This window comes from Syngnathus floridae, chromosome 6 (genome assembly GCF_059516105.1).
Source record: "Syngnathus floridae isolate MCC-2025c chromosome 6, RoL_Sflo_1.0, whole genome shotgun sequence".
Lineage (NCBI taxonomy): Eukaryota > Metazoa > Chordata > Actinopteri > Syngnathiformes > Syngnathidae > Syngnathus > Syngnathus floridae.
In genome coordinates, this window is record NC_142418.1 from 13,271,557 (window position 1) to 13,288,224 (window position 16,668).

The 16,668-nt window shown below is 38.5% G+C and overlaps 1 protein-coding gene across 1 annotated transcript; it reads right to left on the reverse strand.

Moving 5' to 3' along the window:
- Nucleotides 1-5,585: 5,585 nt before the first annotated feature.
- LOC148396632 (alpha-parvin) lies at nucleotides 5,586-15,824 on the reverse strand. The gene is made up of 13 exons (XM_088378077.1): nucleotides 15,520-15,824; nucleotides 12,697-12,786; nucleotides 12,210-12,280; nucleotides 11,658-11,760; nucleotides 11,334-11,474; nucleotides 10,648-10,763; nucleotides 10,457-10,515; nucleotides 8,956-8,975; nucleotides 8,784-8,845; nucleotides 8,321-8,389; nucleotides 8,012-8,113; nucleotides 7,113-7,185; nucleotides 5,586-6,758 (listed from the first exon to the last, which is right to left on the reverse strand). The coding sequence occupies exons 1-13, from the start codon at nucleotides 15,656-15,658 to the stop codon at nucleotides 6,682-6,684; spliced, it is 1,122 nt and encodes a 373-aa protein (XP_088234203.1). The 5' UTR covers nucleotides 15,659-15,824; the 3' UTR covers nucleotides 5,586-6,681.
- Nucleotides 15,825-16,668: the final 844 nt, after the last annotated feature.

Sequence of the window (16,668 nt, forward strand, 5' to 3'; positions counted from 1 at the left end):
TATTTCATCTCAGCTATAAATTACAATGAATTAATAAAAAACATATTGTTCTAGCTTTTATTGATCAAACTTAAAACGAAAAAAATAAACTCATGAAAGCTGATATACTCCCAAAAAATATATTTTTGTTTTATCCAGCATCAAAAAATACATTCAGTGACATATGGTAAAACCATTTATATTATATAATGGTATTATATTATTATATTATAATTAATATTCTAATTTCCATTTTTCAGGTGCCTGAGTATCTGTAACAGGGTTGCAAAAAGCAGAAAATGTGAGCTATGAAACGTAACAAACAAATAAATGGTCTGTTTTTCAAAAATGTTGGTGATGAAATTCATAAGAAAAACTTTGGAATACCTCATGTAACATATGTAATTTTTGTGTAATGTTTTTTTGTTGTTTACATGCTTGTGGGAAATGGAAAATCTTGAAAACAAATAGCAATAAATAATAAAATGAAATTACGTTCTTAAAATACACCTTTTAGTTTTTTCTGGAGTATGCTACACCCATTAACTGCTACGCCGGCTACCAAGAAGATGCTTTTATCTGACATTTTGAAGCTCTTCTCACTGTTTTAGCTGTATATTAAATGCACACTTATTTACTGTGGCTTTACTGTATGTGCCCCCCATGAAAGGGAATGCACAGCAGGGAGCCACTGCCCAAACCAGAAAATCTTCTTTCTCTCTTGCTCTGCAGATCTCTGAATGCAGCAAGCGGTCGCCCCATAAAGGAGTTGTTGTCTATTACTAAGCTCTGCCTATCTCAGGTTTCATTCCCTCAGGCCAAGCTGGACTGTCATCTCCCTAAAGGGAGGGGCTGTGACATACAACAAACACAGATATGCCAGGGTCACAGCCTGGAACACCTACTGAAACCCTACACCACAAGCACATAGCAGAGCCGGAGCAGCCACACTCTTGCATTCCACCCTGCAGCATGTTTAGAAGAAATATTCACGGATTCACACATACATATCCGTATGCAGCTGAGTCACATGTGCGCCATGAAAACACGGCCTGTGTGTGACATTCATGTGTGGCAACATGTGCGACTCCTGCCACACAAAGGTGGTCCAATATTCAACGCAGTATCAGTCAGACCACAAAAATGACCTAGTTTCCTTGTGTTTTATTAACAGACCTCGTGCCTGGAGGCCTTAAACACTTGATTGTAATGGCAAAAATGGAACTGTGCTTTGAATCTGCTGAATACGAATATCACTTTGTCTCCGTAACTCACAATGTCACAATATTGTTTTAGTGCGATTACCATAATTTCTGGACTATAACTTGTGCCCAAATATAAGACGCACCAGGTAAAATTAAAGGGAAATATATATATATATATATATATATATATATATATAAGACGCTCTGGACTATAAACCGCAGGTGTTTTGATGTTTAATTTCCATATATAAGAGAATATGCACAAATCATAAAAAAATGAAAAATCCATAGATCAGATGCACTGGGCTATAAGACCAGGGTTTAAAGCTTGTGCAAAAAGTAGCGGCTTATAGTCCGGAAAATACGAGATTTGTATGTGTAAGTAGTAAGAATAAATAAATTGTACTTTTTCCTAAGGTCTAATTTTAAATTTTAGTTTCATGTTAGATTTCTTTCTGGGTTTTTTTCATATAATTTTCACACGTTACAATTCATGTATTCATTCATTTGTTTGTTCGTGCCGAGTTTGCATGTTCTTCCCGTGCCTGCGTGGGTTTTCTCCGGGTCCTCCGGTTTCCTCCCACAGTCCAAAAACATGCTTGGTCGGCCGATTGAGCACTCCAAATTGGCCATAGGTGTGAGTGCGAGTTTGTTTGTCTCTGTGTGCCCTGCAATTGGCTGGCAACTGGTTTAGGGTGTTCCCCGCCTACTGCTCGATGACGGCTGGGATAGGCTCCAGCACGCCCGTGACCCCCGTGGGGACAAGTGGTACAGATAATGGATGGATGCATGTTTTGAGAATGTGGGCTGACATTCATAGACAATGTCAACCTTTTGCACTCACATGAACAGCTACACCATATGTAAATAATCACTCTTGTTCAAATGGTGAAAGCTAAAGAAATACATGTTGAGAAAGTGTGGTGAGTCAAATGCGGATTAACAATAACGCATAAAAGGGAAGTCATATTATTGTTCAGTCAAATGTATTGAAAAGTGGTCAGCACATTTTATAGATGATGTAAAAGGTTTTCAGGAAATCATTTGATGAAAAAGTTTAGCGCACTAACACAAAGCCACTCATGTTGTTAGAAATCCACCTTGCCTATTTTTTTCTCATTTATGCCTCATTTTATTCATTACAAGACAGCAAGAAATGAAGTTACCACCATTGCTGTGCCAGCCATGTTTGTAGCCGGCCTCAAAATCATGCACTTCAACTGAATTATAGGCCAGATTTTCTAGATTTTGTTGATCTGATAAACCTGTTATCTGTCACATGTTGCTAATGGCAACCATATACCATAAAATAAAATAATGTGCAACATGCTCAAAAAGTCTTCCACTAACAAGCTTCAGACTTCATTATTTCTTCCATGTTGCAGATGTAGTGCTCTACATCTACATATGGATGCATTGTTGTGCCAAATAGTTGCTGGGACTGCAGTTTAGTCAAATGTAAAAATTGCAAAGCTTGTTAATAAGGTCACCAATAAAAGGCTGTCCTTGATTTATGAGCCACGATAATTTGGTAAAGGTGGTAAAGTATGCCTTTAGAAGTAAACAAACAGATGGCAAATGAAAACTGAGCTATGACTAATGCTTTGCTTATACTTCAAAATGAATAAATCTGTATGTGAAATAACTAATTAAAATAACACTTGAGCAAAAATGAATCAAACTTTTATAGAATGCAATGTGCCGTGTTGCAAAAGAATGGCATTCATGAGTATTATACTGTAGTTCAAAGCCTTGAGCATTTTTTCCATCCAATTGAAGAGTTTTATTATGTAGGATGCATTTTTAACCTTCACTGAAGCACCCACACTAGTGTCTGCATTTTTATACAAAATGGAGGATCATTTTATTTGCATTTATTTCCCGCTGTTTTGCATCTGTAAGTAGTGAAATGTTCTTTTTATTTTATGCTCATGTACTTATTTATGTAATTATTTTTTTCCAGCACATCATTTCATCAGTTGCATCTTAAGAGCACTCTACATATCTTGGATGGATTGTCGTCAATGCTTCTTAAGAGATAGAAAGGCATTAATGCAGCTTCAGCCTCAAGGACATGGATGGGTTCCTTTGGAAAGGCTGAATTTACAGCCATTGGTTGATCCCCTGCTAAATATTTGTGCACAAAGCAATAAGCAAACATTTTAATGGTTTTGCATGGTAAGAGACAGAACATTGGTGAAGAATACAAATAGTGTATAAAACTTAATAAGCAAAAATTTTAATGGTTGTGTATGGTAAGAGACACAACATTGGTGAAGAATTATATATTATATAATAATAATATGAATATAATATAAATAGTGTATAAAACTTGAGCGATGTGAATTTTATGGACTAAAATACATCATTGACCCCTTAGCAAAACATCAGTTATTACTTGCCAGCCAGTGATGGTCAGCAGGTTTAATTGCACACAGTTAAAGCAGCGTCCCTAAAATATATTTCATTATTTAGCTTTAAGTGTTCTATTTACATATGATAAAATACATTTTCATATGTCATAAGATGTTTTTTGATATTTGTGATTTGTCCTTTTATGTATTTATTTGTTTACTTGGGGTATACAGTGATCCCTCGCTACTTCGCGTTTCATTTATCGCGGCTTCACTACATCGCGGATTTTTTTTCCAAATATAAAAAACATTTATTGCATTTAACATTGCTCTAAATGTTTACATTCCTTTAGAAGTCCGTTTTCACGTGTTAGCACGATCGCGATTTGCATCTTTACGCTAACTCGTTAGCCTGCCCAGTACTTCGTGGATTTCACTTATCGCGGGTGGTTTTTGGAACCAATTATCCATGATAAACGAGGGATTACTGTATAGCCATAATCGCAAGTGACCTGCAACATCACGATACAGTATTATATAGTAAGTGCGATGTTATAGATTTTTCTGTCCATATATTTAAACTTTAGATTTTTTGTAACTGCATTTTGTCCCACACTTGACGAGTTTCATCTCAGTGAACACTAAACTTGACCACAAGGTACAGCCTTGTCTCTTTCACATTTCTGACATTTATTGGACGATAGAGCACCATGCAGATGTGAAAGATAGCATTTACAGCATTGGCCTTAAGGCTCCATTTTCATGATGGGTATTGATCAAACTGCTCAGAGGAGGAGATGGACTGAATGAACTTGTCAAAAGAGGTCAGAACCTCCTTCACTCTTCTGCTGCATCTCAGAGTGGAGCCTACTGATCTAATCAGTGTTACCTTTCACGTCTTTATGTTCATGACAGGTGATCAGGGGCCACATTTGAAATAGGGATAACACTGCACAGACCGGAGAGACCAAAGAAAAATGCCATCATGTCTTGATTCTATTCTTAGGATTCCATTCCCCTCCTTTCATCCTCATTGTTCTTTCTGCATGCCCTAATTAATGTGTTCATTTTATTGTAGCGCAAGTGTGGTAATAGGGGCCCCCATTAGTGAGCTCTCTGAATTATTATGTTGTTATGAATGCTGATACAAGTCCTCAAGCACAATCAGGTTTTAAGAAATCTGAATCTACAGTGAAACACCGAGACTACTAAGATATTGGTGGTGGCACCAACCACTTTGCTTCATATTTTTCATTTAGTTGTTTCTTCTCCAATACTATTTTATATAAAATAGACTATTGATTTAGTTTTGTATCACTGAAGAAATAAACACCCAAAAGGCCCACAGTATGATGAATATAGATATGTGAAGTTTGACAATAAATTCCATGGTTACTGCAGAATTGACACTTAAATTAGATGAGAAATGTAAACCAACATTTCTATGTTTGATGAAAAATGATACTATAAGAATAATCAAAACACTAAGACTGATACACTCTTGTGAATTACTGAGCAAAAACAAGTCATGTGAAAATGACACAAGCAAATCAATCTACCCCTCTTTTAAAATGACTCAAGTAAATTGTACTTACAGTCTGGTAACACATGTTTAAAAATCTCCTGTCAAGAGAAAGTGGCATTACTATGTAGTTCACAGTCCCTTGTGATTCCAACAGAGCACACTCATGATATAAATGTAACAGTATTAATACAACAAGGTCCAAACTGGCACCGTGAAATTGTTCCCTGGGCGAAGAAGCAAAGGAAATGGTAGTAACATGGTTTTCGGATCCCTCAGGATCGGTTGCATCTGAGAAGGCATTAAGCACCAGATACGGTTTCTCGAACAAAACACCTCTCTGTTGCAGACATTATGTTGATTCACACACTGTTCAGATGCCATCCCACCATTATCTACACCGCTGGTCCGAATTAGTGTCAAACATGAGTTGGAGCCTGAATTTGATGATGCAGGATACAGAGTGGACTAGGCAGTGAGATTTTCTGGCTTTCGTTTTTAGGAAATACAAATAGTACAGCTTGATTATGATATTGATCTATTTATTAAATGATATAGATTAAAACATAAATAGATACATGACATACCACTTGTTGGCAGCATTGACGATAAACATTTGTTGCTTAACATGTATTGACGTTCCTGAAAGTACGGTATGATAGATCAAGATGCATGTTGCTGGCGCCAGGCGGAATCCACGTCAATTTGTAAAAATAACATCCCCGTGTGGCTTTACCAATACCAAATTGTGACATGGGAGGTTTAGATAGACGCCACCAATGTTTTTAGCACAAAATACAGAGCGATCACAGTATATGACTAATGGCAATGTGTCCTAGCTATGAAATGTATGCCATTTTAATTTAGTAACTGCTGGGGAATGGAATGGCTGTAGTATGTGTTTAAGCTCAATGGCTCCTATTTTCAGTCTAAGATGCAGTGGAGTTTAGAACCTGTCGTAGATTGCAAAGTCGAAGCAGAAGATATGAGTTTGTTAGTTTTTTTATGTTTTGATCCATATCTGCACAAGTGAATTTGTATCAGCCCCTAAATGTTTGTGATTAAAAAACAGGTGCAAACTTGGTTGTGCATACAAACATTTGTGAAAGCTGATCCACAAACTGGGTGCACCCAGGAGGCCTTGCAGGTGGTGCAAAGCGCAGCTGGACATAGCATAACATGAAAGGCGCAGCAATTTTGCATATTTTCCTGACGCATTTCTGTTTGCGCATGCTTAGTAAATAAGTTTCAACATCTGTGCAAAAAAGTTTGGGCCTGCTTTTGCAAGGGTAACATTGCTGTGGAAGCACCATTATACTGTAGTTTCTTTCCTTAAGATACATTATATCAAGTAGTGGAAAAAAAGAAAAGCTAGAAAAATATGACAGGATAAGTGTGTTCAATTTACAATAAGTACAATGATGAAATGTGAAACATTTGAGAGATTTTTCAAATGTGTCCAAATGTGTCACACCAAGTGATGCTGCAGGGATTGTGATCATTTGTAAAATGGCACATACAAATCCAAATAAAAACACATTGAAACAATAAATTGATGGATTTATAAGCGATAGCATGTGGTCCATTGATATAAAAAGTCTTATTTTTGTCGATTGGGCATTCAGTCTACATTCCTGTACCTGGTGAAGAGGTTGTAGAGGACACGGAGGGTTGACTTAAGGTCACAGTTCACGATATCTGAGAAAAGAAAAGGAAAACCAGTGAGACTACCATCAAGACAGATATGCATAGTAAAAGAGTTTCCCGTTGTATTTTTTGCTATTGTCCAATAACAGCTCAGTTCACTTTAGTTGCTAATTATTTAACTGGCTTGTCGGTAACGAGGTATCAGAGTTGTTGTATCTTAAATAATCACAAGACCCAATAAATAGGAAAAACATTGAACAAAATAGACAATGGGTAAAAGTGTCGAAAATATGCCTTTGATTAAACAAGATAAAGACGTTTTTACAAAATTTTACATTCTGAGTGGGCATTTAAGTAATTACATAACGGATGCATCAATAAGATCATCGTGTTAAAGTTTTATACCCTCAGGCCTCGGCTTTGGTCGCTCCAGACCTCCGTCCTGCATCAGCTCGAATGAGAAGGACACGTTATGTACCTACGGTGAGAGTGAACGTTGATTAAACATTAGACAAGTTGCTCACCACGCGCGCACCACACCTCTGACCTCAAATACCAATTCTCTGTATGCAGCTGCAGAAACACGCTGCTTCCTTAGTTGACAATGTGGTAAATTTTTACTAATTTTGTAGGTTTACAAAGTTATCAATTCTAAATGTAATAGAGCAATTGCCAGTATATAATGAATATAAAAATAATAATAAACCAACATAACTACAGCTACTGTAAAAGAAAAGCATGATCCAGGTTAAGCTGCAGTATTAGTATTAGGAGAGCAGGAAGGTTTTAAACAAGTTTCTCAAGCATTGTGTGTGGCCGTCTCATCTAGTAAAACAAGATGAGCTAAGTTAACAACGAGCAGGCTCCGGGGGGCATACACAAACACACGCACAAAACCGAGCCCCTGAGCCATCTCTTCAGTCTTTCCCTGCGTAGAAGAGATTACAGATGCTATGGGCTTCTGCCTGCTCTTCCAGGCCAGAAGTGTGTGCGTGTGTGTGTTTGGAGTTGTGCACATTGTATCAGGGATTGCCATTCTGCTTCACAGCTTGGCAAGGGTGGCTGGCCAAGACCGTAACAAAAGCCTACTGTGGTGTCTCCGAGGATTGCCTGTTTAGAATACCGTGGTACTAGAGAGGCCAATAGAGAGGAGAGATGGCTGTGCATTGAATGGGCTCTAAGGGAAACAGATGGCATGGAACCAAGCTTCTGATGCTCCTCAGAAAACCAGAGGATCAACTTAAAAATGTTTGTTAAAGTCTGCCACAGAGTCAAAGATTGTGATGAAAATGAGCAAACTCAACCTTCTGGTCAAAGTTTTCAGGTGTGAGGAAGAAGTTGTAGAGTGGCACAAAGTATCCCTCCAGCAGACCCATCAGCAAGACCAGATAAACACCATCTGCAAACTGACACACAGCACACGTAGGTAAACAGACCAGCTGGCTGGTAGGAGACAATGCAAACATTGGATGACAAGGTTTGTGGAAAAAGAGAGAAGTGATTGAGACCGAATTAGAAGAATACGAGACAAAAATATCACTTCACAACCCACAGTCCCTTTCCCATTAAGAAGGCCCAGAACAACCTCTCTGAGGTGTGTCAAGGTGTCATACCTGTGTTTCCAATTCCGACACCTCCAAGTTGAGCTTGTTCAGGTGCTTGTTCACAAACGTGATCAGTGTCTGGGAAAACACAAAGCCATTCATTGATCAGCTGCTAAATAAGTAGACAGAAAAATGAATGAGTAATATTGGTGTGCTGTACTGCTGTATGACCCCCCTCATTTTGTTTTTCTCTAAAAGCAGTGCACCCCCCCGTACAATGCTTCATTTGGAAGCAGGCTCAAGAAGCGCCACTTGGGACCATCTCTTACAGTCCAAGACGTTTTGCTTTGAGGAGCTTAGCTCATGAAGCTATAGGTGTATCTGATCCAAATTGGAGTACTTTGCTTGGTTACAAAACATTGCTCAGGGTTGACATATTGGTGGTGAAATGTCTGCTTAAGACATTTAAGGGTTTGTCATGCAGACACCGACAGCCAAATTTATGTTCTGTGATTCAGCAGTGCATTGCTACCTTTTTGACGACATTCAGTTTATCTGGAGCATGGTCGAACAGCGTGTCAAAAGCATCACGTTCTGAGGGAAAACATGGATTAAATGATTAGTAACAAAAAAAGGAAAACAATATATGACCATAATGAGAAAAAGAGAATACTGGGTAATCTCTCACTGCTGTAGCAACGTACCATGTCTTCCAGAGAAAGCCCTGGAAAATTAGAACACGAGAAGAAAAAAAGTGTCAAAATGAAAAAAATCACAGGTCATTTCATGTTATTCACAATTTCACACTCGAGTCTCTATAGAATACGAGAGAATGAAAGGCGAGTGCTTCCAATTCAATCACAGAGGAATGTGGAGAATGGGAGGATTAGTTATGATTCAACAATAGACGTCGCTATAACATCATAATAAGATTAACCAGAAACACAGGTACATCTCGGCTACCCAAAAAACCTGGGCATCATCAGCCGGAGGCCCAGAGTGACTCCAAACTGTAACATCATCTCAGCAGCAAAACACTGTTGGGTATTGATACAATAAATAAAAGCTTCTCTGTGTAAACAAAGGACGTACAGTATCACTCCTCGTCATCATCACGGCAGCGGTTCAAATGTCCCTGAGGGGGGGCTATCACTACAGGGCAGGTCAGGAAGAAATCACACATTCCGTACACATATATTAAGTGTGTAATCAAGGAAAGGCAAGTCTGAGCAGTCCTCTTGGCGCTGTGCTAATAACCATATTTTCACTGTGACCATGTAACGCTCGTGCCTTTGCGTTTGCCGTTATTTCTTTTGTTGCTGCTGTCAGCTCGCAAGTTTCTTGCTCCACAGCAACCCGAACGTGTGACTTGCGTGCGGACGTGTGTGCGAATGAGAGACTCTCTAGTTTGAATACATCGCCAATACTTGACTACTTGACACATTACAGTATGTGTAGAATATTGATTTCATTAAAACTACACACGGTAAAAGGATAGATGAAAGTCCACACAAATCTCAGAAACCTCAGAATACTATCACACAGAGCCAATGAGAGGATATACTGTAAATCAATCCAATCATTTGTATAGAGAAACCAATGCATGCATTGATGTGTTTTTGACTAGAACCGGATCTGATTTAAATGCCCATCTTTCTCAATTTAGGTTTGTGGGGTATTGCGTGTATCCCTGCATTTATGCAAAAAAAAAGAGGGGAAAAAAGCCTTTGTCAAATAAGGATGGATGTATTCCTAAATAAAAGGACCAACCACACAAAACTGGAATTATCCGTGAAGTTCAGAAGTCACTTCTTCACCTCTCTAACAAAGCTCATTCTCGAGCACTAGTGCCATACAACTGAACAAAATACTTAAGATCCTCCCCAAAAAATCAGTAAAAAGTTTGAATTTAGCAAACTTGATTTGTTTTTGTTTATCCAGACAGCGTGAAATAGTAATTTGAAGTTTTAAGTTGAGCGCCCGTCATTTATATTACATATTATATCCATGTCTGCCATCCTTTTGACACCATCAGCTAAATAGCTTGAAATGAAGTCACTGGAGCTCCCTGCGTAACCTTCAGTGTGTGAGCCAAGACTGAAAAGAAAGTTCCGAGGTAGAGGTGAAACGTTTAGTAGTTGATGTGTCACCTGTATGCATTTGGAAGGCTATAAAATATTTGACTTCTTCAGTGCTATTACTTACTCTGTGTTACCAGTGATTTCTTCTTGAATTTGTCTGGATTGGAGGATGCCCTCTCTTTTCTGAAAGCCAGAGATTCATGTCATTGTGATAGTAAAATGAGGTGGAACATATTTGGAATGAAAATGAACAAAGACGGGAAAAAATAGTGGTACAGAAATGCAAATAACAGTTGACAGAGTGTTGAAACTCACCTGGACCACGACGACTTGAATAGAAACATGGTCCGGCAATCTAATTGGCGCTCTGAAGTGTTGTGACAGTGCTACCAGCAGGTGAAGGATGGCCACGATACTCTTCGCATGAACAGCTTAATTTCGTGAAAGACAAGTTGGATAGTATCAGTGATTCATCAAATTAATATTTGGCCACGATACTCTTTCATTCTCTGTAAGAAATGTTAAGTTTTGTCTAGCATTTTTAATGAATTCATTTAATGGAGAAATAACACAAATGGAGACACAAAAAAATAGGAAACGATAATGACAAATAATAAACAATCTAAACAAAAACCAGTGAAAACTACTGGCAAAAACATCGGACTAAAGAAAGTTTGGGCAATAAACATCTCTCGCAAAGGAATTATTTGGCAAAACATTATTCAAACTAAGAAAGAAAAAAAAAACATGAAACATGACATTTTCAAAAGTAAAATAAAAGTAACTAATTGCGCAACTCTCAGATTTCTTCTGGTTACAGCAGCCTTTTTAGTTGTGGATATTGATTTAGATGAAAAGTTCTTGAATATAAAAAGGAGGCTTGTAAAATTATCTCGAGCAATTCAATTAAAATGATAAAGCTGACACAGTAGCATAATAGCTTAAAAAAAGTGCACGAATTACAAGGATTGAATGAATAGGCTGTATGGCCTGTCACTTACAGTCGACATTCCAGCGAATGTTCCTGGTGGAGAGTTTGAGTGAGTCGTTGATCCGTTCTAAAACAGTCTGCAGTTTCTGCTTCTGTGCAATCTCTGACTGTGTCACCTCAGCCACATTGAGTTTCTCACCTTCCAGCTTCTCTGAAAACCATCATGAGCAAGCAACAGCAAGCGATTGTTTATTTTTGAGGAGGAAAAAAAAATGCAGCTTTCCGAGACGAGAAAATTGAATGCAGTGTATTGCACAAGTGGTACAGATTTTGTGGGACTTTTTAAAACTTGAATACTCTATGATGATGTATAAATCACAAAAAATGAACTCACCAAACAGTTTCTGCAGGACCTGTCCATCATAGAGATCTTCAGCCAGATCCTTTACAATGATCCTTTCCCCAACGAGAACATCATTTATCCAGTCGATCAGTACCTATGTGAGCACAGGACAAAATATATTGGCAATGTAATGACGAGATGCCAGTTAAAACAATTTTAAGAATGAGCAATCACAACTTGTTGATGTTTTAATTAACTACATTTCTTTGCTGTCAATAACTTTTTTTTTTAGAGTGCTTTTCATTTGTCTCCATGTCGATGCTGTTATCAATTCCTTCAAGATTTTTATGCTTCTTGTGCCAACTGCCATGGACTCTTTTTGTTTTCAATTACATCAGTTAGCGAATAATTGCATCATGCTACTACTAGTGGAGAAATATTGTGATTATATTTTATTATAAGTGACGAAGATGCCAGCCGCCCCTTCTGGCAACTCGTTCTTCACTTTCACGTTTTTCAAAGCTTTTCTCATCATTATTCTGCTGTTTGGTGTCAATAGATTCAGGTAAGATGTTCAAATGCTTTTTTCCTGACACCACTGACCTTCATGAGTTCTTGCAGTTTGCGGTCATTCTTGGAGTTTGGATCCACCATGGTACGCACCTCATTCTCCTCTAGAAGAAGAACATGATGTCAGTTATGCTTATCAGGGTCCATTACTGTTGATGACAACATCACTTTTCTTTACTTTAGAGGGATAATTGATGAGCCCAATACGTCACTGACACAAGTTGTGACAGGGATTAGCTATTGTATCTCTAATTTTTGATTGTGAGAACACAAACGTGTTGCAAATTGTTGGCGACCAACTGAACTGTACTTTCAAGTAAAAATGGGGCTTCATTTACCAGTTTGATATTTCCCCTACTTAGAGGCAAGTATGATATTTCTGCATGCCAAAAGCTAATCAATGCTAATATTTTCATTATCTTGAAGGCATCCCGATTAATTTAGAATGTTCTAATTTAGTCTACGGCTTCTGAATACTTTCTTACTATAAAAGATGGATCGATGGGACTGATGCAAATACCTAGCATGGTGTCCTCGGGGTCAAGCTCATAGTGGGTGGGGCTGAGAGGAAGATTGATGGCATTTATCCCCTCTTCCTGAAGCTCAGACACTGGAGTGGTGGAAAAACAGAGATTACAAAGCATTACTGATGTGACTGGGTAACAAAGAAAATCAGGAAAAACATTTATCGAATGGAAATTGGAAATTTTGATTCAGACTCTTCTGTTTATATTCTTAAAAGGGAAGTCAACCACAAAATTCTCTTTGCATCAATATGTTCTGTGCAGCCCAACTAGTCGAAACATAGCGTTCTGATTAATGTTTCGTTTTTGGAATATGAATTGAACCGGCAAGAGTCACCTGTTTTTATCAATCTTAGGGAGCGGCCATTTTTCCACTTGCTGTTGACTGAAAATGACATCGTTGACATTGGTGCCGGGTCTTAGGTCACAATCAGTCACGGCACACCAGTTTTCCGAAGCTGATCTGTGATTGGTTGTTACCTGAGACCTGGCAACTGTGACGTCCTTTTCAGTCGGTGGCAAAAGAGAAGCATGGCAACAGAAATTCTCAGATAAACAGTAGATTGTAGCCATTGGGTTTGGAAGGGAAAACACCTTTGTTTGCCAATCACTTTAATATTTATCAGGAAAGCACTTGTGGAAGACACAAAATACTATTTTTTTACCCAGTACTGTTTTTGCCGTGAGTCAGAGCCAGCAAAAGACAAGCAGTGAGGCTTCCTGCTTCTCAACAGGCCTTATAGCATGCCCAGCATGCCTTTTGTCTCATTTTTTCAGATAGCTGAGGAGGTGCAACCATTCAACGGATTGATGTGATGGGAGTGCAGAGCGAACATCCTGTCAATTTGCAAACTGCATAATCAACACCATCCTAGCATCCCATACATCACTAACACACAGACAGACACGCACCTTGTTAAAAAGAAATAAAATAGACAATGAAAATTGACCTTGATGAAACGTGTTTTCTGTTTTTGTTTCAAGTGGAAAAGAATACTGAATTTAAAAGATTTTGAGGTGGGAGGTAGCCCTCACTTTTGAAATGTTTGATGACCCCTCCCTTCAAACATTCAGTAGCTTCAAAATGGCATTACTGAATGGACCCAATTTGTTTGTGACAATCATTTAAAAAATATTCACACAGAAGAAAAGATATGCCCATCCTTTTAGGAGTCATGTTGCCTGCTCCTCCGAGTCATGGTTACAGTTAACTGCTTTGTTCAAGGACATATCAACAGTACTCAAAATCAGACTAGCCTCAACCTGTGCTGCATTGTGGCCAGTTGATTTAGATTTTAAACGAGAACAGTACAATTGGGAAAAAGATCCAGTTCTCTTTTCTTCTGTGTCACTGTACTGTGATGTAATTGTAGTTAGCAGTGAATTAATGATAACCACCAAGACCAAATGACCACTGGATTGATCCAGAAACCTCTTATCTGTACAGTATTGTGTTTTCATGTCTGCAATATGGCTTCTGGCAATAATAAATATTTGTGCTGCTTTCAGAAAAGCTAAGTGCTCCACAGCCCATGTCTGTACTGAACGTCTCCGTCGCCCAACTTGCAGAACAGTTCTCTCCCCAAGAACTTACCCTCCTAAAGCTGACAACCAAATTCGAAAAACACTCAGCCACAACATGGATTTGTTCTAGTTTCACTCAGCATAAAGAATAACCTCCCGTCTTGTCTTCATCAAGCACGATTGAGCTCTGTCATCCTTCCTAATGTTGTCGATTCCACCTTGTGACCATCTCCTCTCTCTATTTGATTCATCCTACCCTGTGCTTTCACTAGAGTACGCTAACATCTTCATCCTGTCTTCACTTGAATTCCATCTGGCCATTACTACACTTTACTATGGCAACTGACCATAAACCTCAGAGTGACTTGAAATTGAATCAACAATCGGCAAAAGAGCTAGTCGCCAAGGCCTTCCGTCAAATCATAAGAGGAACAACGCACACTGTGCGAGTGTGTGTGCACACGTCTTTCATGAATTAGATGCAATAACATGCATCAAATGTGTCGCAGTTGTGGAACCTTAAAATATGGGTATTAAGATTCTCACCTCATATTATATACAGTAAAAGCTACAAAACAAACTGACAAATAACTCGTTTTCAAATCAGATGAGTAAAAACTGGTCAAATATTAAAAAAAAAAAAAAAAGATATTATTTTATAGTAAAGACAATTTGCAATTCCAGTAATGACATGAATTTGATGCACAATTTATCTTCGCGGGCCACATAAAATGATGTGGTGGGCCGTATCTGGCCCCCGGGCCTTGAGTTTGACACTTGTGCATTGGAGGAAGATACAAAAAAATGCAATGGTCATTCACACGATCATTAATATGAAGAGCTAGTGTGTTGTTTTGTTATTTTTTACTAATTAATAACTTTTGTCAATAGTTATAACCCTTAATGATTTCACAATATTGTCATTTAACCAGCTTCCTCCTGGCTTTTAGGTTACAAGAGCTTCCATTATTATTGTTGAAAAGTGGCTGAAGGGAGGCGAGACTTGTCAGAGAGCCCAAGAAAACGTCACAAGTGAATTCTTTACCTTACATGGATAAAGACACGTAGCCCATACGTACAATATTGACAGTGATTGATATTTACTCCATGAAAATTAACAATACCACAGGGTTAAACATGTTACCTCATTAACACGCATAACATTTTGGGATTTGTCGTGGGTCACTCTTATTAGTTAGGACCATCGTCTATGTTGAAACGAGATTCATCATTTCGTTCTAATTTCCAGCACTAAAACACATAATTCATGGCCCAAGACTTTGTTGGTTGTTTACCTTCTTTAGCTTTCTTCCTCCTCGCCAGAGTCCCACCAAGTTTTCCAAGGAAAGAATCGTCTTTTTTTCTCGAAGAAGGAGATTTCGGCGTTGTCGGGGATTTGGGAGAGGACGGCGACTTCTGAGGTGAGGAAGCCATTGTCGCTGTCGAGCAATAAATAAACTCGATGTTTGTTAAGTCAAACTTTTTAAACTGACGTAGATGATGAAATTTTGTTGGGAGAAAAATCCCGGTCGACTCCCTGAAGCGGAAATGGAATTCCACAATTCCTCTTGAAGTTGGTCAGAGTTAGAGGCCCCGCCTCTCTGGAGGAACATCAGGGGAGGAAGCGGCGACCCATCGCGGGAAACGAGCTGTGGGAGCCGGACAAATGATGGAAGCCATCCCTCTCTCCATTTACTCGCTGTTTGGATCATAACAGATGGTTGATTTTTCTAATTTCAAGAGAAATTAAAAACAATGTTTTACAGCACCTTTTTACACTTCAGCTACACTATAAACACTTTATTTATTGAATAAAGATCAGGGGCGTAGCCAGATTTTTTTTTCAGTGGGGTGGCCAGGGTGGCAACACCTCACTGAGGACTGGAGTGCTCATTGGGTTGCCTCGTAGGCATGCGCGAATCATTTGCATTCTAGTAACCCTTTAAGAAAACATAAGTCATTCATTATCATACCTTTCACAGTCAGGGTTTCATGGAATAAAATGCACGAAAGCAATATTTTCTGAGCTTAATTGACTAGATACAGTAATGCCATTTCCTATGCTTTTCGTGTGTATACTCTTATCATGCACTTCTATTTCAGCCACTGATTCATCAAAACAGCCAATTTTGTCGATCAATACCATTTTGCAAACTGCACTAAATGTCTCATTCACTCGAATCATATTCGAAAAGCGCAAACAGCTCTTAATTCTTCAGAATTCTAAATGTTGCTTTTTTGCCTAAATGTGTTCTTTGTATTTTAATGCAAGAGTTCTTTGTACTGGGGGGACAAAATAAAAACTAAATCACAGTATGTGTTTATTTTTTGTTTGATTTAAAGTGGCATTTTTGTCATAAATCTGGTTAGGAAATGCTGGGTCCAAAGTGACCCCCCCCCACACACACACAGACACACACACACACCCCTGTGTAGCATTGATG